Below are 23,221 nucleotides of genomic sequence, written 5' to 3'. Positions count from 1 at the left end.
GATAGCTTGATTAGCATTTTGCTAGCATTATGATAGCTTGATTAGCATGTTGCTAGCATGATGCTAGCTTGATTAGTATGTTGCTAGCATGTTTTTAGCAAGATGCTGTTGCCAGGTGGTGGTTGCTAGGGTTTTCTGGGTGGTTGCTATGGTGTTGCTAGGCAGTTGCTAAGGTGTTCTGGGTGGTTGCTAGGCAGTTGCTAGGGTATTCTTGGTGGTTGCTAGGCAGTTGCTAGGGTATTCTTGGTGGTTGCTAGGGCATTGCTAGGTGGTTGCTATGGTGTTGCTAGGCAGTTGCTAGGGTGTTCTGGGTGGTTGCTAGGCGTTTTGGGTGGTTACTAGGCAGTTGCTAGGGTGTTCTGGTTGGTTGCTAGAGTTTTTTGGTGGTTACTAGAGCATTTCTAGACGTTGCTAGGGTGTTCAGGGTGGTTGTTAAGGTATTTTTGGTAGTTGCTATGGTGTTACTAGGTGGTTGGTAGTTGCAGAGCCCGTCTACGGAGAGCCTTGGCACTTCCTATTAGCCCCATTGTATCGATCTTGGTTGCAGTTCCATTAGAATTCCACTGGAGGTGATCGCGGGCGAGTGCAGACTGAATGGGAGTCAATGGGGCTAGACGGCTAAATGTGTCTCTTTCACCCGATTGCCGTTGAGAAATCTCAGATTTTATTGTAGGTTTTGCAAGTTCAACATGGGTTATAGGTCGAAAGTTGAATGAACGAGTACTTATTTCTTTTCGATTTCTTACAGGTTGAGTTGTTGTTGCCCATAACACGCTAGCATTCTGCTAATGACGTCAGCATTCTGACGTCATTGACATTTTAAAAGACTTTTTAAACCAAATAAGTGACTCTAAAAAATCTAACACCCAGCAATGTGTAATTTCTTTGCATCTCCTTTCGAATACAACATTCAAATTACTAGACAAAAAATTATATCCTGAGAAAAGTGGATTTTGAGGGTTTTTCGCCATAGACCTCCATTCATTCTGCACTCGCCTGCGAGCGCCCCCGCATGGACAGAGACGTGTTACTGCAGCCAGTCCAGAAACCGGAAGTAAGCAGAGAGTGCCAATTCTCTTCCTATTAGACATTCTCTGGTAGTTGTCAAATATGGTTACTATGGAGTTTTTATAGAGTTCTTAAAATCTTTAATAACGAGTTCCTTCAGTACGGCACTCGGCCTGCGGCCTCGTGCCTATGGCCAAATAGGCACAAGCATGGAGCAATATCGCAAGGCTACGAGTGTGATATTGCTTTAAAAAATGTAAAAAAAAATGTTTTTATATTATTTATTGGTTTAGGGTGGTTGCTAGGGAGCTCAGAGTGGTTGCTAGGGTGCTGTAACTGGTTGCTAGGGTGTGGCTATGAAGATTTTAGGCCATTACTTATTGGCTGCTTGATAATATAAATCCTCTGAGGGAGAGACGCAGGGGTGTCAGGCCCTTTGGAGTGGTGTGTGTGAAAACGGCAGTTGGGATTCAAATGTTTTTAGAACTCCCCATGTTAAGTCAATGGGACTTTTTTGGCCGCTTTTTCGTCCGCTGTGCGAACATCGTACACCCGATCGCTTAGAAAAGATATAGCACACCTCTCCTCAATGAGCCGCTCGATTTGACACCTCACTCAGGGGTCTGTGACAAACGGTGCGGGGCGCATTACGCGCCAAACTTTTGGCAGAATAATAAGTATGAGCGACAATAACAATAGTGTTGCTTTGAAAAGCACCACTAATTATAAAAAAATTGTTTAAAAAAAATTATATATATACATATACACATACATATACATACACACACACACACACACACACATTCATACGGAAAGTATTCAGACCCCCTTCAATTTTTCACTCTTTGTTATATTGCAGCCATTTGCTAAAATCATTTAGGTTCATTTTTTTTCTCATTATTGTACACACAGCACCCCATATTGACAGAAAAACACAGAATTGTTGACATTTTTGCACATTTATTAAAAAAGAAAAACTGAAATATCACATGGTCCTAAGTATTCAGACCCTTTGCTGTGACACTCATATATTTAACTCAGGTGCTGTCCATTTCTTCTGATCATCCTTGAGATGGTTCTACACCTTCATTTGAGTCCAGCTGTGTTTGATTATACTGATTGGACTTGATTAGGAAAGCCACACACCTGTCTATATAAGACCATACAGCTCACAGTGCATGTCAGAGCTAATGAGAATCATGAGGTCAAAGGAACTGCCTGAAGAGCTCAGAGACAGAATTGTGGCAAGGCACAGATCTGGCCAAGGTTACAAAAAAATTTCTGCTGCACTTAAGGTTCCTAAGCACAGTGGCCTCCATAATCCTTAAATGGAAGACGTTTGGGACGACCAGAACCCTTCCTAGAGCTGGCCGTCCGGCCAAACTGAGCTATCGGGGGAGAAGAGCCTTGGTGAGAGAGGTAAAGAAGAACCCAAAGATCACTGTGGCTGAGCTCCAGAGATGCAGTCGGGAGATGGGAGAAAGTTGTAGTAAGTCAACCATCACTGCAGCCATCCACAAGTCAGGGCTTTATGGCAGAGTGGCCCGATGGAAGCCTCTCCTCAGTGCAAGACACATGAAAGCCTGCATGGAGTTTGCTAAAAAACACCTGAAGGACTCCAAGATGGTGATAAATAAGATTCTCTGGTCTGATGAGACCAAGATAGAACTTTTTGGCCTTAATTCTAAGCGGTATGTGTGGAGAAAACCAGGCACTGCTCATCACCTGTCCAATACAGTCTCAACAGTGAAGCATGGTGGTGGCAGCATCATGCTGTGGGGGTGTTTTTCAGCTGCAGGGACAGGACGACTGGTTGCAATCGAGGGAAAGATGAATGCGGCCAAGTACAGGGATATCCTGGACGAAAACCTTCTCCAGAGTGCTCTGGACCTCAGACTGGGCCGAAGGTTCACCTTCCAACAAGACAATGACCCTAAGCACACAGCTAAAATAACGAAGGAGTGGCTTCACAACAACTCTGTGACTGTTCTTGAATGGCCCAGCCAGAGCCCTGACTTAAACCCAATTGAGCATCTCTGGAGAGACCTGAAAATGGCTGTCCACCAACGTTTACCATCCAACCTGACAGAACTGGAGAGGATCTGCAAGGAGGAATGGCAGAGGATACCCAAATTCAGGTGTGAAAAACTTGTTGCATCTTTCCCAGAAAGACTCATGTCTGTATTAGATCAAAAGGGTGCTTCTACTAAAAACTGAGCAAAGGGTCTGAATACTTAGGACCATGTGATATTTCAGTTTTTCTTTTTTAATAAATGTGCAAAAATTTTAAACAATTCTGTGTTTTTCTGTCAATATGGGGTGCTGTGTGTACAATAATGAGGGAAAAAAAATGAACTTAAATGATTTTAGCAAATAGCTGCAATATAACAAAGAGTGAAAAATGTAAGGGGGTCTGAATACTTTCCGTATGAATGTGTGTATGTGTATGTGTATGTGTATATGTATACGTATATATATAATTTTTTTAAAACAATTTTTTTTACTTTTATTCATGTTCAATTATACTTTTATTAGCTTCTTTGAAAGTTGCGTTCAAAACATTTGGCACAAATCTAATTCCATAGATTGCTACATAGTAGGGCAGATTGATTTTGGCAAAAATCCTAATCATAATTTTGTTCAATATTGTAATTACAATTATTTACCAAGGAGTGTTTAACAAGGATAATTATTTAATAAGGAGTGGATGAAATGACCAAAATCTAATATGAATAATTTTTTCACAATAGTGATATCATAGCGAGAAGACAGTAGTTCGGCTGAACATTGTGTCCCGTTATGTGAGGCCTTGAGTCAGTTCAACTCTATACTGAGTTTTCACACTTTTTCTGTGGATGAAGAAATGTGCAGAAAGTAGTTACCAATGAGAGGTTTAACATCGCATCTCATACCAGGTTCTGCTGTCATCACTGAATTAGCAATAATCTGATTGCTGAAACTTCTTGATTTATAGTCTTGAGTCGTCTTGTTCTATAGTCTTCTTCCGAGTACGTACACGTCACAATATTTCCTTTAGTCCATTTGGGTGTTTGCGACCAGCGATGACGTGTTTTGTGGGCTACCTGGTAGCAGAAAATAACAGTTCTGCAGTAGCAGTCTATGGAAGTCACGGAATAAAATAATAAAAAAGGTAATTTCGAGTTTATATCTCATGGTTCTTAAAAAAATCTAAATTTGAGATATAAACTGAGAAATAATAGGCATAGTAGGCAAAAACAGCACCAAAATATTACATTCTGGTGGCATTGGGGTTCATATTAATTTGATTTAATACATTATGTAACAAACATTTCACTGATGATGACTAAATCAACTCGCAAACAATGCCAAATAAGAAGGCATTGTTTGCGAGCAAGCATTCTTTTAGCAGTTATCAATCTACGTTATCGATCAAATCTGTGCCAAGTAAATTAGGTCTAGCATCGCCCCTGTATTTCATTATCATGAAATACATTTTTCACATCGTTAAATACGATTTTTTGTTTGTTTTTTGGGTCATATCTTACTACCTATGAGTAAGAAAGGTTTTTGGTTAATCAATGAAAGTTCTGGGTTTATGGGATGGTCAGTTAATCCCACTGATCTGTATAATGTTCTCTGTATAGATCAGTGGTTAACCATGCTTCACCTGTAAAAAGTGAACTGTATGTCAAAGCATCAGCTAAATACCTACTGTTTTGTTTTTGTACTAGAAGCATCCCCACGGAAGAAACACAGATTTCGCCCTGGCACGCGAGCTCTCATGGAGATACGCAAATATCAGAAGTCTACTGATCTGTTGCTGCGCAAGGCCCCATTTTCACGACTGGTACTACTGGTTCTGTGCATCATTTAACATTTACTTCAGACCCCATGAATAGGGCTTGTGACGGTTATAGTTGAACACCGTCATTAGAACTCTATAACCGCCAAAACCGTGTTAAAATATTTTTTACAAAAAAAAATTATCATAGAGAATGTTTAAATACTAATTAAAAACAATTGTTAACAGTCTGTGTTATTAATGGTCTACGTCGTTTCCAACTGTATTTGATTCTTTGCCAAGTACCCCCTGACCGACCGGCAATCATTTGAGATAGAAATAAAAGCTATGACTATGATATAGTGATGTGCCATCATTATGAGATTTATTAAACAAATGAAAAACATTTGTAATAATAAACAACGTATCATTACCGATAACTGATCGTGCAGTTTAGTTACCCCTTGACTGGCCCCAATCATGTTTGATAAAAGAAACATATACAGTGTGTATATATATATATATATATGATGTGTATTACATTTTAGCTCAAAAACAATTGTAATAAAAGATAGGATCATAAAATGCGCAATATATCGGGAGACATGGTTTTTACCACTTAATGAAGTTTTGTTTTGTAAAGCGTCAGACATGATTTTTACCACTTCATTAAGTTTTGCTTCATTAAGAAAGCCTTTCTTTAAAGCGAATTTCGTTTTGTACAAATTGTATCTTAATTTTAATAAATGTTTCATCAACCATTTGCATGTATTTAATAAATAAAAAGCAAATATAGCAGACAATATAATAACCGTGACATGGAGGGGCCAGCGCTCCTGGTTCACTTGCATTGCATTGTGAACTAGAGCGCATCTCATCGTAAATGAATGAAACTCAGCGTAGGCCTATGCCTCATACATTAGCATTAAATATCTTTGCTGCATCCTTTGTAGAACAGACAAGGGCTTTCTTGCGGCTCGCATCAGCAGAGCATTGCATCTAGGCTTGGGTATCGAGTATCGATTGGAACCGGGACTAGCTTTGCGATTTTCCCGGAATCGTTCAAAAGTTTAAATTTCGATTCCTAGTTTCGATTCACAGTCCGCCGACCGGAAGAAGAAACCGCTGTCTAAGTCATTTCTAGCCCTATTCTGAACTGAAGTAACTACCTAATCGATTTCAAACTGCCAAATGTTAACTCGCTAACACTTTAGTTAAACATTTGTAACGTACACACGGCATGGTAAATGCGTGTAGCACAGGTGTAAGCGTATATTGATTTATGTTAAACTGCGAACCACACAGCGTCTCATAAAATTTATTCAGAGCAAACAACCCTGACGTTAAACCTTAAAAACGTACTTATATGATGTTTTCTTATTCTTCGGTATCTTGCAAGTTGCAACCATATTCTCTCGTCCTCTGCTCGTCCGTTTGAAAACTGCGCGCGATGCCGGCGAACGTAAAAAAAAAATATATTCATGAAAACACATTTACACATGCAGAGCTGCCAACTCTCACGCATTCACCGTGAGACACACGCAATTGACACTTTTCACACGCTCTCACGCCACACATCCATTTTCTCACGCACAATAAAATTGCGAAGCAAAGAGGACACGGAGACCGACAGACAGAGCAGTTACTTTATGATATACAAAAAAATCTCAGCTCTCAGATTCTGTCAATTTTATTACGAAATTCAAACAATAAATACAGTTTTGGCGCTTGTAAATGTGACGTGACAGATCCCTAGCGCACGTGAACCGAACCTATCATCTCGACTAGCAGCTAATAGTAAAAAAAACACAAACACTAGGCTACAACTTACCTAAATGTATATTCCTCATACATAATATCGATCAATCAGTGTTTTTTTTATCAGCGTGAAGAGGTCAGTAACATAGCTGGAGAACAATTATGTCATATTTACCTCAGGAAACCCCATTTAATGAACATATAGGCTATTGCACATAGTTGGCAAGAAAAAAAGCTATAGAGAGTATTTTGCTAAATATGTGTACTATATTACATATTTATTATATTTGTACTTATATCATTAAATAAAGTTGTTATTATAATTAAAAAAAACGCATTATATTTAATTTGAGTTATTTTTAACCTTAAATAATACTGCCAGCTGATAGGGCATTAGGTGAGTTGTTTTTTTCTTGAGAAAAATTAACGCCTATCTTGAGTACCTAATATTTATCCAAATGAGTCAATATTAAATCAAATCACAATAATTGAATTGAAATGAAATAATAAAAAAGCGTAGCTTACCAGAAATTGTAACATGTAAACATTGTAACATGTTGTCACTAAACCTAATAAAATTCAGTTTAGTTACTAAAATGTTAGTGACAATCACAATACAATACACTTATTGTGATGCAAATGTTTTTATATTTCAATTGATGGAGAAGGTCAGACTATTTCCTTCAGAAAGACTGTTGGTTAGCTAGCTCATTTAAAATGTCCTAAAAAAGTTGTTTAAAATAGATTTGATATTTATATTGTAGTTGAAAACTCCCTGTGAGAAATTAATAGTAAATTTCATAAAAAGTAAAAAGTTCATTAGGATTAAAATTGATCTAAACTTTTTTGACCCTGCCTCTTAAAAGAATCGGAATCGAGAATCGTTAGGAACCGGAATCAAAACAAGGAATCAGAATCGTTCAAATTCAAACGATACCCAACCCTAATTGCATCGTCCATAGACCACAAAACAATCAGCGGATGGCGGGCGGGTGCGGCTTTGAAATTTGGTCAAAAAACTTTGGTGCGGATGAGTTTTGTGATGCAGTTGCGGATAACAACATTGAACACTACACAACTATTAATTGTATTTTTTTAATTTTGGCGATCAAGTAGCTAATCAGTGTCTGCTCGTTTATTCAAACTCAGTTGCCCCCCCCCCGGACGACGACGGTTATGTTACGAACCGTCACATTTGACTCGCGTCATAACCGTCATCACCAATTCTGAAACCGGCACACCCCTACCCATGAATAGCCTTTGACACCTAATTCTAAACATGAACAAGCTATTTTCATAGATGTAACAGTTTTACATGCAACATGTAAAAGTTTATTTTATTTTTCCTGACAGGTGCGAGAGGTGTGTGAGACATTTAGTCGAGAGCACATGGTGTGGCAGGGATATGCTCTAATGGCTTTACAGGAGGTAGGTGACGATTAAAAAGTATTTATTTTGCATTTGTATTGTATTATAAAATGAATAGTTCTTGGATGGGTTAATTATTGGTCCATGGCAAAAGCTACTAGTGTATCTAAATCACTGCACTAACGATAGAGGCCAACTATGAACTTTTTTTTTTAGTTTTTAAGGGAAAATGTGTGCCTATGTAGTAAGGTAAATGTGCAGGTCACAAATAACCCCAAAATAAAAATAAAGAAAAATAAATTGAAACCGTTTTCCTTAAAAAAAAAAGTTAACAATTTTTGTTTTAAATGTTCTCAAAATTCTAAGCATGTTGGCTTCGCTAGGGTGGGTCATATAGCTCTGTTGGGAATTTGCTTAGCCCCAGCTCAGTACCATACTCCTAAAAAAAACTAACACAAATTTAAAGATTTAAAGTAGACTACTTTTAAAAAGATTTAAAGTAGTTTTGAGAAGAGTTGTGATCAGTTATGCAATCATTGCATTTTATATATTTACGAGGCACACCAGAACCACCTCTTCACCTGCCAAGATGTCAGAATGTGTCTGCTCCCCAAAGGTCCCCAGGCAGGGCTCCGAACCGGTTCAAGTAATGAAAACAAAATCGGAAATGAACGAAATTTTGATAGGAACAACCAGAGACGAAATCAAATTTAATCGTTCTGAACAGAACGCTTATTTGAAATGGCCATTAACCGGTTAATAACTTTATTTTATCGTTCAGTTTAATATTTTAATTTGCCAGTTAAACAATCACAAATTCAAATAGTACGGACTATGCAAATGTGATGTTGACGCATCCAACGTGAGTGAAATGCCCGCGCTTCATTGTCAAGTCATCATAGGTAGGCCTTGGTCGCAATGGCAATGTGCTGGCGTTAGTTTTTCCAAGGATATATGTCACCAACCTTATGTCTTGTGCTTATGTCATGCATTAGGCCTATATTTAAGTGAAACTGAATAGCAGGTAATATGCAGCTTGTTGTGTGTTTTGAAACCAGCAAAAAATTACAGGATAGTGTTGAACATGAATTCACACAACGTCACATCACGCACTTAAAGCGCTTCTGTGAATGAGAAAACCGAATAAAACTACATATAAAAAATAATATATAGGCCCAATGCCTTAATATATTTCAGTTAAATAATTACAGATTAACAAAACGAAAGGAAAAATTGTGTTGATAAATGCAATACATTCATGTTGGTTCTGTTCTGTTTACCCTAAGGGGGGCTATTATTGCTGCTCTCCCTGCTCTTATATACTAGGCTGCATGGATGTGCAAGTTCTTGCCCAGAACAGAACCATACCGCCAATCCATACTTTATGCTAATTGTTAATCGTATTTGACGATAGTGGTCTTGACAGAAACTAAATCATATATGCAAAGAAAACATGAACATTTACGTGATTTATGTATATAACGAGTGGTTCCCTATATTATTACAGGACGTTTGTTGGTCAAGAAGTTTCATAAATAAATGCAAACATCCACTGCGCACCCAAAAAATACAGCTCATGAATTTAATTGAATTCTCTTTCCAGTCTTGCATTTCAACTGATGAATTCACACAAAATATGTAAAACGTCCGTGTTGGTGATCCTGGTAAACATAGTCGGTTATATTTTAATGAACGCAAACAAATAAAATGCATATATGCACAGTATATTGAATCCGCACATTCGGTCTCAAAGGGACAGCAGCCTAATAAACCTGCTGCTGTGTTTTTTTTGTGTTTTTTTTACTGTTAATCAGACTACAAAAGACAAAGTTATGGAAGTAAAATAATGACAAATGTTTTTGAAACAAAAAAGCTTGTTGAACTGCACTACTTGAAAAAATATGCATTGCATTAACCCTGCTTGCATTTTAATGCATTGTATTTTCAGGGCTTGCATTTTTATGGGCTGAAATTCAACATGGTTGTATATTTAAGCTGTGAATATTTCAATTCAAAACATTTCACACACGTTTTCATCATTAAAAATTCAATAATCCATATTCACCTTTCAGGTTTCACTTCCAAAATGTTGATTCTGTTTAAAAATACAACCTATAATATAGGGCTGGACGATTTTGGCTAAAATCATAATCGCAATTAATCAAACAAGTTACCTCGATTACGATTATTGAACGATTATTTTAAAAAAAAAATCCTATGTCACTGGCAAGGCTTATACTGTAAATACGTTCACGGTTATTTTTTCTAATGAAAGAGTTAGGGATGTCCCGATACCACTTTTTCACTTCCGATACGATACCGATGCCGCAGCTTTGGCTATTTGCCGATACCGATATCAATCCGATATCTTTATTTTATTCTTGAACTAATACTACTAATAATAAAATATATGGAAGCACTTTCCTCAATTAGCCACATAAAAACATCTCACTCAAATGGAGAACAAATACTTCTCCAGTATATCCACAACAACAGTTGATAATGAAAGACTGCCACCCTTTATTCAAAAGGCCTTGAGATATGTTTGGTAACCTGAATGAATTTAAAATTAATTTGCTATATTTCAGATCAATATATTTGTTTCCTTAATTTAAATTAACTTTAACTTCTCATCTGAATTATAAATCATTTATTTCTGTATAAAATAATACTACCATTAAAAACATTTGATTTAATTTTTTAATCAATGTAGAATGTGTAACTTAAAAATAAAACGATTAGTGCTCTGTTTTAGGACAAGAAATGAAAACCAATGCAATATGATGAATGTCCAAAAGATGAGATCATTTTTGCTTTTTGATAATTTGATTTAAAAAAATGTACACAGTGTGTGTGTGTGTGATTTTGGTTGGGTGACAGTTGTAGGTTACAGTTTGACAAGAGTTTACAGTTTGACAAAAGCACAATGTTTTACACAAATATAAGTAGGCTGAACACTTTGCAGTTTTAATGATGTCCTGTATGAACAAATTGACGTTTATGTTACAATGACGAATGATGTTTTTGTTTTTATGTTTCCACTGTTCGATCGCGCCCGTGCCTCTCTCTCTCTGACACACACATTCCAGCATTGCAATCTTGACATCGCAGCCTGTTCATTATGCTGCGTTCACAGCAAACGCGAGTAGAGCGTCAAATTCGCGTCTATCGCGTCAAGTTCTACGCTTAAACATTTTGAATCCATTCGCGCGTCCAAAGCGAATAGGACGTTTGAAGCGAAATAGATGCGCGTTCAGGGACGGGGCGGAGTCAAGTGACTACACACGCGGTAATATGTTTTAAGGGGAAAGTACACACACAGTAGGCGGAAATATTAATAGGATTAAAAAAACGAAATAACCGACTTGGTAAAATTACGTCGGTTACAGGCTCTGAATTTCGGTTTCGATTACTTTTCGATTAATCATCCAGCCCTACTATAATATTCGACCGGCAATTTTCTGTCCATTTTATTTAGCTTTACAAATTCAGTGGTTCACATTCGACAGAAAATTCAACATTTGACATCCGGGAACGGCAGGAATATCAGTAGATTGCTGATTGATCATAGCTGTTAGTCGGCCTCACCAGCAGGGGGTGCAAGCGGCTGTTGACGAAGAAAACTATAGAGCAACGGGTGAGAGACTCATTCATTCGTTGAATTACAGAAATGGAGCAAGCAGTAGGCTATTTGTGATTATTATCAGGGCGATGAATTGTGATGATTATCATATGGAAAAGCTGATAAAGACACAAAAGCTGTGTTTACATTGAAGTCTTCACTGTTGATGATTATCATATGGAAAAGCTGATAAAGACACAAAAGCTGTGTTTACATTGAAGTCTTCACTTCACCACCGAACCACCAAAGGAGGGAGAGCATTTTCACATTTGGCTCCAAAACTCTGGAATAGTCTTCCTGATACTGTTCGTTGCTCAGACTCGCTCTCCCAGTTTAAAACTAGATTAAAGTCGCATCTCTTCAGCCAGGCATTCATATAATCCTACAGTTCAAACTACAATCCGGCCTCTAGCTCATAAATGCCAGAGGAGAACTGGCCCCCGACTGAGCCTGGGTTCTCCCAAGGTTTTTTTCTCCATTAGGTCACCTGATGGAGTTTTAGGACACCATTAGGTCACTTGGAGTTTTTCGATTCCTTGCCACTGTTGCCTTTGGCTTGCTCAGTTGGGGATATTTTGGGGATATTTAATTTAATTTTATCAATCAATAAATTCCTCTTGAAACAAACTTTGTTGTACTATTTTAGTTTAATACTGTGAAGCTGCTTTGATACAATCTGTATTGTGAAAAGCGCTATACAAATAAACTTGACTTGACTTGACTGTTACTTTTGTACATGTAAGTTTTGCACAGCTTTCTCTGTCGTGACCGAGATTGTTATTCCCCGATGCTGATGTACAGATCAAACGTTAAATCTGAGGTAGTAGACCTGTATTTCTCTCGGTTGTTTAGTTTTCTTAACTTCACTCTCCAGGATTCCCCTGCGGTCTCAGGACACTCAAAGTAACTCAATGGACAAAATACAGTGATATAAAAGACCAAACTCCCACCTTATTGGGGATGTAGGCTATATTAATAGGCTACAGGCAAGCAGATGGACCAGAATATGAACGTAACGCGCAAAGTTTCACGCTAAGCGTTTCCCAGTGATATACTGGCATAAGTTCGCCTGACACTGGATATTCACACATTTAACTGTCTCTAAAGTTACATAACTTCAGTAGCATTTGAAGAGAATGACTTACAGTCATAAAACCAACTGTAAAGTGTTTATGTATATATATATATATATATATATATATACCAGGTTTGTTGTGCTTTGTAAGCATATATGTGTAGGGCTGCATAAAATAATAACAGTAGCCTATATTCGTATAGCCTATAGTTTCCATTCGTTATGACGTTATGAAATGAAATTGGAGTAAAAACATGAAGCCTAATGTTTGGTGCGTTTTGCTTTTCTATATATGTGTACACACATACACACATATACATATATACATATACATATACATCAGTGCTGGTCTTTCAAAGAGGGGAAGCTCATTTTCAGCCAACATCATAAAAATTGTCCATTTATTTATAAGTAAATTCTGCCCTACGTTCCTTTTCAAGAAAATGCTCTGTGACCCTGACGTACCAACTAGGCGTCTTTTCCAGTGACTTGACCAGTGTCCTCTCAATGGCCAGCAGAGTTAGGTATAATTGTATAAATGTAATAATATAATAAAGGTATAAATAATAATATAATAAAGTATAATAATAATACTACTACTAATATTTATATATTTTTTTGTAATTATTTTTTTATTATTACTAATAATAATATAAAAAATATAATAAGTAATAATATAATAAAGATATAAATGTATAAATGTGTGAAATGTATTATGAAAATTGGCTAGCAATTTCGACAAGCAAATACCAAGAAATAGGTTGCAGCATTTTGTCTTTCGACTACTTGAAAAATCCGCGATGGGACTGAGCTCAAATAGCTTCAGCATCAGCGACTTTTTATTGTATGAAATCGCTGTCAATCAAAAGGAGATGCAGCCTTTCGACAGACCCTCCAATCATCACGCAGAAGCCCGCCGTCCAGGCCAGCCCACTCCTCCATTCACCCCCAGAGACTCTGAGCATCAGGGCGGGACATAATTGCAGCATTTATCCAATGACCGTCTAGTTTAGAAACACTGAAAAAAACTGTTCAAAGCAGCTCCATTGAAGTCAATGGACGCTGGGCTTCAACAGGGAAATGCACTGTGACGCTACGGGAATGTATGTGAAGGAAATCGAGTCAGCCGACCTGCTATATGTAGCTGATTCTGAACGAACTCGTCTTTGAGATGAACGTGTTCTAATGCATTTTTAGTTAATAAAATGTTAACACAATAGTACATATTTGACCATTATTTTTTGGACATTATAGGGGAAGCCGAGCTTCCCTTGCAGTCTTAAAGAAATCCCCACTGATATACATATACATATACACATATATACATATATACACATATATACATATATACATGTATACATACATACATATTAGTCTGGCACCAGTTTAACTTGTAGCTACAATGTGAAGTTTATGCAACAATAACATGCTTACTTTTATGAGTGTCTTGCCTTAAAAATCTTTCTCATAATCAAATCGTGTTCTTCTAATTCTTCTGAGGTAAATCCAAGGTAAACAGTAAACAACACAAACACAGTCTTCCAAACTCGATGAAAAGCAGAGGAATACTGGAGTCTCTGATTCTTTGTTTTTGAGGTAATGGGCGTTTACAGGTCTGCGTTCCTCCACGTGGATCATTTGCAATTCTGAGCAAACTTTCTGCTCCTCACCACGGGGCTTCTCAGGTGCTGCGAGCAAATCACTCCACCCAAGTAGCAGTGCTTCGCTTTCTGAGAATATAGTTCCCAGTATGTATACGGTTAGAAGATGGCTGTGTCTCATGCGACCTTGTTATTTGTACAGTGTGTAACTATGCAAATCACAACATGTAAATAGGAAAATGTTGGCGTTATTTTGTCACTTATTTCGGAGCAGTTTGCTAGCTGGAGTCGTTTACCTCCAGTCTTTGTGTTAAGCTAGGCTAGCGGTGGGTGCGTCAGACAGAGTTACGGCACGTATGGAGATGAAAAGGGTATGTATGGACTTACTAACTCTGGGGGATACGGTGAATAAGCTAAAGTCCCAAAAAGTAGGCGTGTTCCTTTAAAATAATGTAGATGACTTTTTACTGATAGCATTAGACATTTGCCATTATCAGGACACACAAATATTCCCCCATTGCCTTATTATACATTTATATTTAACATCATATATACTAGTTTAATGTAGTACTGGCACTAAAACTCTGAAAACTTGATTTTTTGTATTTTTTTTCACAGTAATTTTTATTTTGGGTGAACTATCTATGATGCATATTGTCACTTTCCACGGTACATAGTTGCATTTTTGTATATTGTGACAATATATTGTTACACCCCTACTGTTTAGTGTTCAAATGTAGAAGTGAAGTCTCTGAAAATGTCTTGATGGTTCCATTCAATGTGCTGAAGTTGCGATCTCTTTAACTTGTGATGTTATTCTGTTGTGGTTAAGAGTTCTCTCTCCTTAGTGAGCAATAATTGTAAAGGAATATCAGTGACTTGAATCTAAATGTAAGACGTTTCTTACATTTACAGGATAAAGAAATGACAGGAACCGGTTACTGTGTCCAGAGTGAATGTGTGTTCCTGCAGAACATTACTCTTATCTGTTAACACTGAAAAACACAATTTTTTATATATATATATATATTTTTTTATCTATATTTTTATCTTCGTTTTTAATGTGGAGATTTAAACTGTCCTTTTGCTTTAGAACTCGTGTACTTTAAGTTAGTATAGCTATAGATATATTCACTATATGTTTTCATAGCATTCAATTGGCACGTTTGTTTGAAGGACAGCATTGGACAGGATGTGGAATAGTGTTTTTTTGTCAATTAAATAAATAAAATAAAATTGGGCTTTTTTTCCGATTAATTTAAGTAGGGCTGGGTATCGTTCAAAAAATTTCGATACCGATACCTTGATTTCGATACCGGTTCCTGAACGATACTTTTTTCGATACCAATTTTATGAAATCCATTTTAACAAGATTACATAACACATTACCTCAGAAAGACTTTGGTTTTATTTTTTCAGTTTGACTCATGCTCCTTAGTCAGTCCAGAAAGGAACAAAAAAAAAAGCACAAAGGAACAAAATATTTTTTTATAAAGAGCTCATGCTCACCAAACCTGAATTTGTTTGATCAAAAATACAGTAAAACTTGTAATATTGTGGAATAGTATTACAATTTAAAATAGTATTTGAATATATTTCAAAATGTAATTTATTCCTGTGTTGTCAAAGCTGAATTTTCAAAATCATTACTTCAGTGTCACATGATCCTTCAGAAATATGAAAACAGTTTTTGGAAACTATGATACATTTTTTCATGATTCTTTGATGAATAAAAAAATTCAAAAGAACAGCATTTATTTGAAACAGAAATCTTTAGTAACATTACACATGTTTTAAGGTCATTTTTGATAACTTTAATGCATTCTTACTGAAAAAAAAAATTCTGACCAACACATTTTTGAACGGCAGTGTACATTCAGTAGGTCATTATTGCAATATAAACACTGTCAGAGTGATCAACAGGTATCTCTTCAGTTACCAGTCGAAGACGGAGCAACTTTCTGCTCTTATGTTTACTCCGTGCACTGTCAAGGGCTTCATCATATCTGTCGCGGTACCGGTCTTTGCAGCAATTATTTTACCGCAAATACTGCATCGCACGCTTGGCATCGAGAATGGAGAAATGTAGCCACAATTTTGATCGGCTTTTCCACATCTTTAAGGTATTGTGAGTGTGTGTGCTCGCGTCTCATTGAGTATGTGCGCGAGTTTGTGTGTGTGTGCTCGCGTCTCATATGAGAATGTGTGCGTGGACAGTTTGTGTGCGCGCGTCTCATATGAGTATGTGCGCAGAGTTCCGCGCGTCTCGTGTGTGTAGAGTTTGCGTGTATGTGCGTGAGCGACTTTAGGCGTGTCGTTGTGCATTTCATATGTATTTGTTTGAGCACTGACGTTGACGAGTTAACCCCTTAGGTATCGAAATCTGGTACCGAAAAACCAGATTTTTCGATACTCGATTGTATCGAGGCAAAACGGTCGGTACCTAAAAAGTATCGAACTCGGTACCCAGCCCTAAATTTAAGAAAGAATCAGCCAATTCATCGATTATCAAAATAATCATTATTTGCAGCCCTTAAGTCTACTGTACACTGCAAAATAATGCGTACAGATCTATTTTGACTTTTTTTTTTATTTATTTTTTTATCTGTTGTATTTGTCACAATTTCAAACAGTGCAATTTCAGATTCAGTCCCGCATTCGGCATTCTCGCTATTTTGCAGTGTGTACTTAGCCGCATGAAAAATAATAAATGCTCCCTTTATAATTAATGAACCACATGTCTGCTATTTGTGTGCCATGGCTTTTTTTATCTTGAATTATTTTTTACACAGAATGTGTAATGAGTGATACAAAACACGACTAAAAAAGTTATAACAAAATTTCCAGGGAAAGAGATTTAAGATGGTACTGAGGTGAGACTTGAATGGTGATGCTAATTTCACTAGAGAGAGTTAAAATGGTAATTTCCTGAAACATCCTTTGTCTTCTCGGGGAGTGGACGTTCCTCAACCAGACTGCCCGGCATTTTATCATTTATTTTATAATAAAGTCTTAGTCTACTTTCACAATGAAAGATCTTTACTCCAATCTTCCTAAAACAATAATATAAATGATTAATTATGATAATAATATGATTATATTTTATACATATATGATTACATTTCATTTTCAACTGGATAGTGTCATCTTTGACTTGTTTATTGGGGTACAACTACTTACACATGGTACAAAATCATGTTTGATGTTTATGTTTGCTTAATTGAGGAACTTATAAATGCTGGCCGGAATGCTGGAATATTGAAAAAACTGTTCACTTACTGTTTCTGTTTAGTGCACTTCAAGACTTGCTAACAGCAAAGTATTTAAATGTTGAGCAGCAAGCTAATTGGCTGCAGATGCAACAGAGACCAATCAGACCAATCATTCACCATGCAGTGAATGATGTGATAGCTTGCAGATTCCACTAAGGACCTATCAGCCTGTGTCATCTTGAGATTGACAACTTGATATTTTCAATGCTTTTTAGTTTTGAGGAATATTATTCTAAAGTGTGGAAAATGCTCTTTAATAATGAATGAGCAGGTCAATAATGCAGCACATTGTGACATCCTGATATAACATCTGTCACATCAGTCATTAAGACATAGAAATTGCACTAACAATTTCTGTGATTTATTTTATTTCATTCCAATAAAATATATCCAAGTATAACAAGATAAAATGTACAATCATTAACTCCAAGTAATAAAGTACAGGTATTCCCAATAATAATAATTTGTTATATTTATATAGAAGGGGGGAATCTCCTCAACCACCACCAATGTGCAACACCAGCTTATTGGTGGAGAGGAGGCAGAGTGATGAAGCCAATCATTGTATATGGGAGGCCATGATGGACAGGGGCCAATGGGCAAATTTGGCCAGGATGCCAGGGTTAAATCCCTACTTTATTTGTTATGTAAATGTTTCACAATTTTTTATATATATTTTTTTTAACCTTTATTACAGTTTCAATTTGAAACTGAGAATCGCTTAGAATCTGAAACAATAAGCAGAATCAGAATTGCTGAAAAGCATGCAGTAACAGAAGATGCATGTAAATACCAAGTGTAATTGTGATTAACTCTATCACAGCTAATGTCACACCTGCAACGCACACCTTTTATCATGGCAGTTGCTTTAGTCATTGCCTTTTAATGATTTTTTGTTTTTATTGCATTGACTGCACATTTCACACTAGGAGTTATTATTTTTTTTTAATTATAATCATCTAAAGTATGTTATAGTTGTTAAATTTTTACTCTTCTATGTGCTTTCAGGCTGCAGAAGCATTCTTGGTCCGTCTGTTTTCCGATGCCAACCTCTGTGCTATTCATGCCAAGAGAGTGACATTGTTTCCACGTGACATACAGCTCGCCCGGCGAATCCGAGGTGTTGAACATATGTAAAGTTGGCTGTTTTCGCTCTCTTTTTTGGGGATTTGACAAATTTTCTTACAGACGTGGAAATTTATGGACACTTTATATATTTCCTGGCATATAATCTTTTATTTCAGACCTCAAATCAGTTGTTAAAACTTTTGCATAAATGCAACCATAGAAATCAAATGTTTGTATGAAATGGAATTGTATTGGTGACAAAGGAACGCATTTTAAACATTTCTTTAGAATTGTAATATAAACATTTTATACTGTGTTGTAAAGTTACAAAGATTGTGTTCTTTTTCTGAGGATGTTTGTTGCTAATAAATAGATGTTTTGTTGTATTGCTGATTATTCAAATATTTTTGTTGGCTGCTGTTTTGGCCAGTCCATATCAGAAAAAAAAATTAAGTTTTTGATCATGGATGGCTAACTGCATGCTAAATTGTTGCATAAATTAGTTGGGCTTTGATATCCTCACACTCCTAAGTACCACATTATCAAAAGTTAATTATACAATGATTCTGACGCAAGTCTCGCCTGGAAGAACTGTAGAAGTTTTTTTCTCTACAAAGACAAGTCCAGAGAGAATAATCTAAGGCTGGTGTGTTTAGGGGAAGAAGCTAAATGCAGTTTAATTTGCACACCAAAATTCAGAAGTGAATACCGGTCCAGCAAGGGAAGATGATGGAAACTGAAGGGCAAGACATCCTGAATGGAGCTAGAAGGTGGTCATCCCTGAGCTACGAAATGGACAATCTGCAGTTCTTTCTTAATTTCAGCAAGGAAACGTTCCTAAAAAGGAAAGCCATAAAAAGGGTTAGCCGCTTATTTTGAACTTCGTTTTACCCTTAAAGCCGGGGACACACTTAACGTATGTAAGGCCGATTATAAATGTAATTTGATACTTACAACTGATCATTCCCAAACGCGCTGAGTCAGAGACTGTTGTGTTCAGTCGGTGTTAAGAAACTGCTCCAGTCGTTGGAAACAGTCTGTAAGTGTGTTCATTTCAGTCTTAGAATGTTTTAGTTAGTCGTTAAGTGTTCCTTTACAAAGTGACATAGCCAACTGCTGTCCTGGCATGTGTAATTCAGCATTTTGTAGTTTTTTTCCCAGATCTGTGTGTGTGGGGACTGTTTTGACAACATTGTCGTCTGTATGCGAAAAATGCAAAGGAAACACTTTTCTGTTTTTAGTATATCGTTGGCGTGTAAATGTACCTTAAGTGTGTCAGATAAGAGAGACATTTAAAATGTGCAGAATGGTGGGTCCCCAGGACCAGGATTGAAAACCACTTTCAGATATGAATTTGAGTCCAACATTGCACATGCGTGAATGGGTTAATGTCTTGTGAAAGAATTTAATGAGGGATGATGCACGCAATAACCAATATTATGCATAATACCACCTTGATTCCTTTTCGAAGACTGTCTAAATGACTTGTGCTTGTTACACACAAATAAAGCCAAATTGGCTTGTTTCAATTAATATCCTTGTATACATCAGGCAAAATATTCACTTAAGTGGTGCTCACTGCAGAGCCAAATTACGTCTACCTCTAATGAGTGGAGCTTGACCTAATTCGGTTTGGGCATAGGGTTATTGGGTAGGGATAAGCTGAGTTTTTCTTTTTGAAAACAACGTTTTAAATTGGCAAGCTTTTATTCATACAGGTGTGTTGTAAATGGTATCACTGGGACTTCATGAGCATGCAGGGCATATTTGGGATCAGACTGTGGGTGCTTCTCAAACGGCTACATATCTCGGCTGCCACATCATCACGTGCCACAGAAGGACATCTCAATGTGAAGGATCCTAGGACAGCAGCCTTCATGTTGCATCCTTCAATTCAGTTTCTTTTGAAGGATGCATAAGGTGTATTCTTTGCATCCTTCAATCACCCACAATACTTTGCACACATTTCAATTCCCAAAAAGAACTGATGGAAACGAGTCTGCACCAAGCTTGTCTGAGTTCATTATGAAATGTAAGACAAAATTGATGGGTAACACTTTACAATGAGGTTCGTTAGTTAACATGAACTAATAATGAACTGAACGTATACAGCATTTATTAATCTTTGTTAATGTTAATTTCAACATTTTGTAATACTTTATTAAAATCTTGTTAACATTAGTTAATGCACTGTGAACTAACAATGAACAGCTGTATTTTTATTAACTAACGTTAAAGATTTAACAAATACAGTAACAAATGCTCAGGATTAGTTCATGTTACATGATAGTTCATGATACATTAACTAATACATTACAATAAGGTTCATTAGTTATCATTAGTTAAAGTGTTACCAATTAATGTTTTCGGAGATGAAATCATACATGTTATCTTTTGTTTCGGTTTTGATCAGCACTAAACTGCCAATAATGTAAGTGTCTCCCAGTGACCACAGAAGTTTGTCATTAACTGTATTACATTAATAGAAAGTGTGTTACTATAAAGATTTTTAATACAAAGTATTTTTCCAGAATTAAGTTTTATTAGTATTAGCCATTAGCCATGCGGACTTACTAGACCCATTCTAGCGTTTAATGTTGAGGACGACTCCAGCCTAATGGCCTATTTATACTTCTGCGTCGAACTGCCGCCGTAGCTACGTCGTAGGCTGTGTGTAGCGCGCGTACCCTTCGGCGTACCCTGACGTGCACCTCTCCAAAAATGTTACAACGCGTCAACTCTACGCGGAGGCAAGCGCTGTGATTGGTCTGCCAGAACCCTCCCTCGGGGTTTCACATGCTCCCTAGGTGCGCGTCAACGCGGACAACAACGCAGAAGTATAAATTAAAACCAACACGTTGCCTACGGCGTATAGGCTCCGGCGTAGGTCCGACGCAGAAGTATAATGAGGCCTTAAAGCCTTGGGGATATTTTGGGGATATTTAATTTAATTTTATCAATCAATAAATTCCTCTTGAAACAAACTTTGTTGTATTATTTTAATTTAATACTGTGAAGCTGCTTTGATACAATCTGTATTGTGAAAAGCGCTATATAAATAAACTTGACTTGACTTGAAGCCCAATTTATACTTCTGCGTCGAACTTACGCCGTAGCTACGTCGTAGGCTGTGTGTAGCGCGCGTACCCTTCGGCGTACCCTGACGTGCACCTCTCCAAAAATGTTACAACGCGTCAACTCTACGCGGACGCAAGCGCTGTGATTGGTCTGCTGGGACCGCTCCCTCGGGTTTCACATGCTCCCTCTGCAAGTGTAATTGCGCGTCAACGCGGACAACGACGCAGAAGTATAAATGAAAACCAACGCGTTGCCTACAGCGTAGAGGCTCCGGCGTAGGTCCGACGCAGAAGTATAAATCAGCCTTAAGGCCTATTTATACTTCTGCTTCGAACTGCCGCCGTAGCTACGTCATAGGCTGTGTGTAGCGCGCGTACCCTTCGGCGTACCCTGACGTGCACCTCTCCAAAAAATGTAACAACGCGTCAATTCTACGCGGACGCAAGCACTGTGATTGGTCTGCCAGAACCCCTCCCTCGGGGTTTCACATGCTCCCTAGGTGCGCGTCAACGCAGACAACAACGCAGAAGTATAAATTAAAACCCACACGTTGCCTACGGCGTATAGGCTCCGGCGTAGGTCCGACGCAGAAGTATAATGAGGCCTTAAAAGCCTCTGAAGGAAGAACGCAGGCTCATTAGGATGTAGCCTTCCATTTGAAAAGCACCCATTTGTGTTTGTCAGTATGCATATAAATTCCCAATTAGTTTTGGTAATTATGCATGTCATATCTTCTCCACGTTTGTGAATAAATCTTTATCACATAGTTGTTCACTTTATCCAGCAACTTGCAACTACTCCCTTAAGTAGGCTAACCTTTGTCTGTGCCATTTACAATAAATATGCACTATAGAGAGAGTATAGAGGTATACTATGTGTCACTTTTGATTTATTTATGACCCCTAAGCCCCGCCCCCTTTTTGACGTGAGAATATTCCCACGCTAGCTCCTCCCACTTATGGGCTGTACGTACACCGTGGGAAAATTGGACTTGTGCCACGCCTCCTTGGGGGTTGAACATCTGAACCGTGGGAAAATTTCCCACGCTTAGTATAGTTCTAAAAGATGTATATTAAAACTTTTTTAAGAAATGTACAATAAAGACATAGTCAGAGTGTGAGATCAGTGTTTTTATTTATTAAAGAAGACAGATATACATTCATCACTTTTAAAACGTCAATGAAATAAGTTAAAATAGCATTTTTCTCTAAAAAGAGTTATTCAAAAATGAGTTAGTGTTATTTTAAAATGTTGATTTGTAAAACTGTTACATAAAACACAAACATTGTTTAAAAAGCCTTACGTTTTACATACCATTGTTAAAGGACTCGGAGTTTAAAAGATATATAAGTGTTTCCTAGTGCTGGAACAGTGTTAAAGAACGTCCATTCAGTCCGGAGATTTGTCAGGATTGAAACTCTGTGAAGCCTGTGCAGAGACCCACGCAAACCCCGCCCCCTATCCCACCCACAACAGGTGTTCCGTGGGAAAAAACAACAGTGCCTTTTCAGCTCCCAAATAGAAAAAGCGACCGGTCACTTTGGCTGTCCGAACTTATGGCCACTGAAACAGTGTGTAGTGAGTGGCTCAGACCACACCCCCTAACAC

At 37.4% G+C, this 23,221-nt stretch overlaps 1 protein-coding gene and 1 long non-coding RNA gene across 5 annotated transcripts in view; both read left to right on the top strand.

The window, feature by feature from the left end:
* The window catches only part of cenpa (histone H3-like centromeric protein A), a 34,781-nt gene extending 15,860 nt beyond the window's left edge, over window positions 1–18,921 (top strand). For 3 of the 4 annotated variants that reach the window (XM_082186833.1, XM_082186834.1, XM_082186835.1), the window contains exons 3-5: window positions 4,722–4,837; window positions 7,883–7,957; window positions 18,476–18,921. In XM_082186833.1, coding sequence (XP_082042959.1) covers window positions 4,722–4,837; window positions 7,883–7,957; window positions 18,476–18,604 — 320 coding nt within the window. In that variant the 3' untranslated portion in view covers window positions 18,605–18,921. The remainder of the gene's footprint in view (window positions 1–4,721; window positions 4,838–7,882; window positions 7,958–18,475) is intronic. The other variant, XM_082186836.1, reaches the window with a different exon arrangement.
* Window positions 11,370–15,458, top strand: LOC309511625. Its single transcript, XR_014210736.1, has 2 exons — window positions 11,370–14,396; window positions 14,467–15,458. It is a non-coding gene; the product is annotated as an uncharacterized lncRNA (long non-coding RNA).
* Window positions 18,922–23,221: the final 4,300 nt, after the last annotated feature.

The sequence above is a fragment of the Leuciscus leuciscus genome (assembly GCF_965113295.1).
Source record: "Leuciscus leuciscus genome assembly, chromosome: 12".
NCBI classification, from domain to species: Eukaryota; Metazoa; Chordata; class Actinopteri; order Cypriniformes; family Leuciscidae; genus Leuciscus; species Leuciscus leuciscus.
The sequence above is the reverse complement of the archived record's forward strand: the minus strand, read 5'-3'. Positions and strand labels throughout refer to the sequence as shown.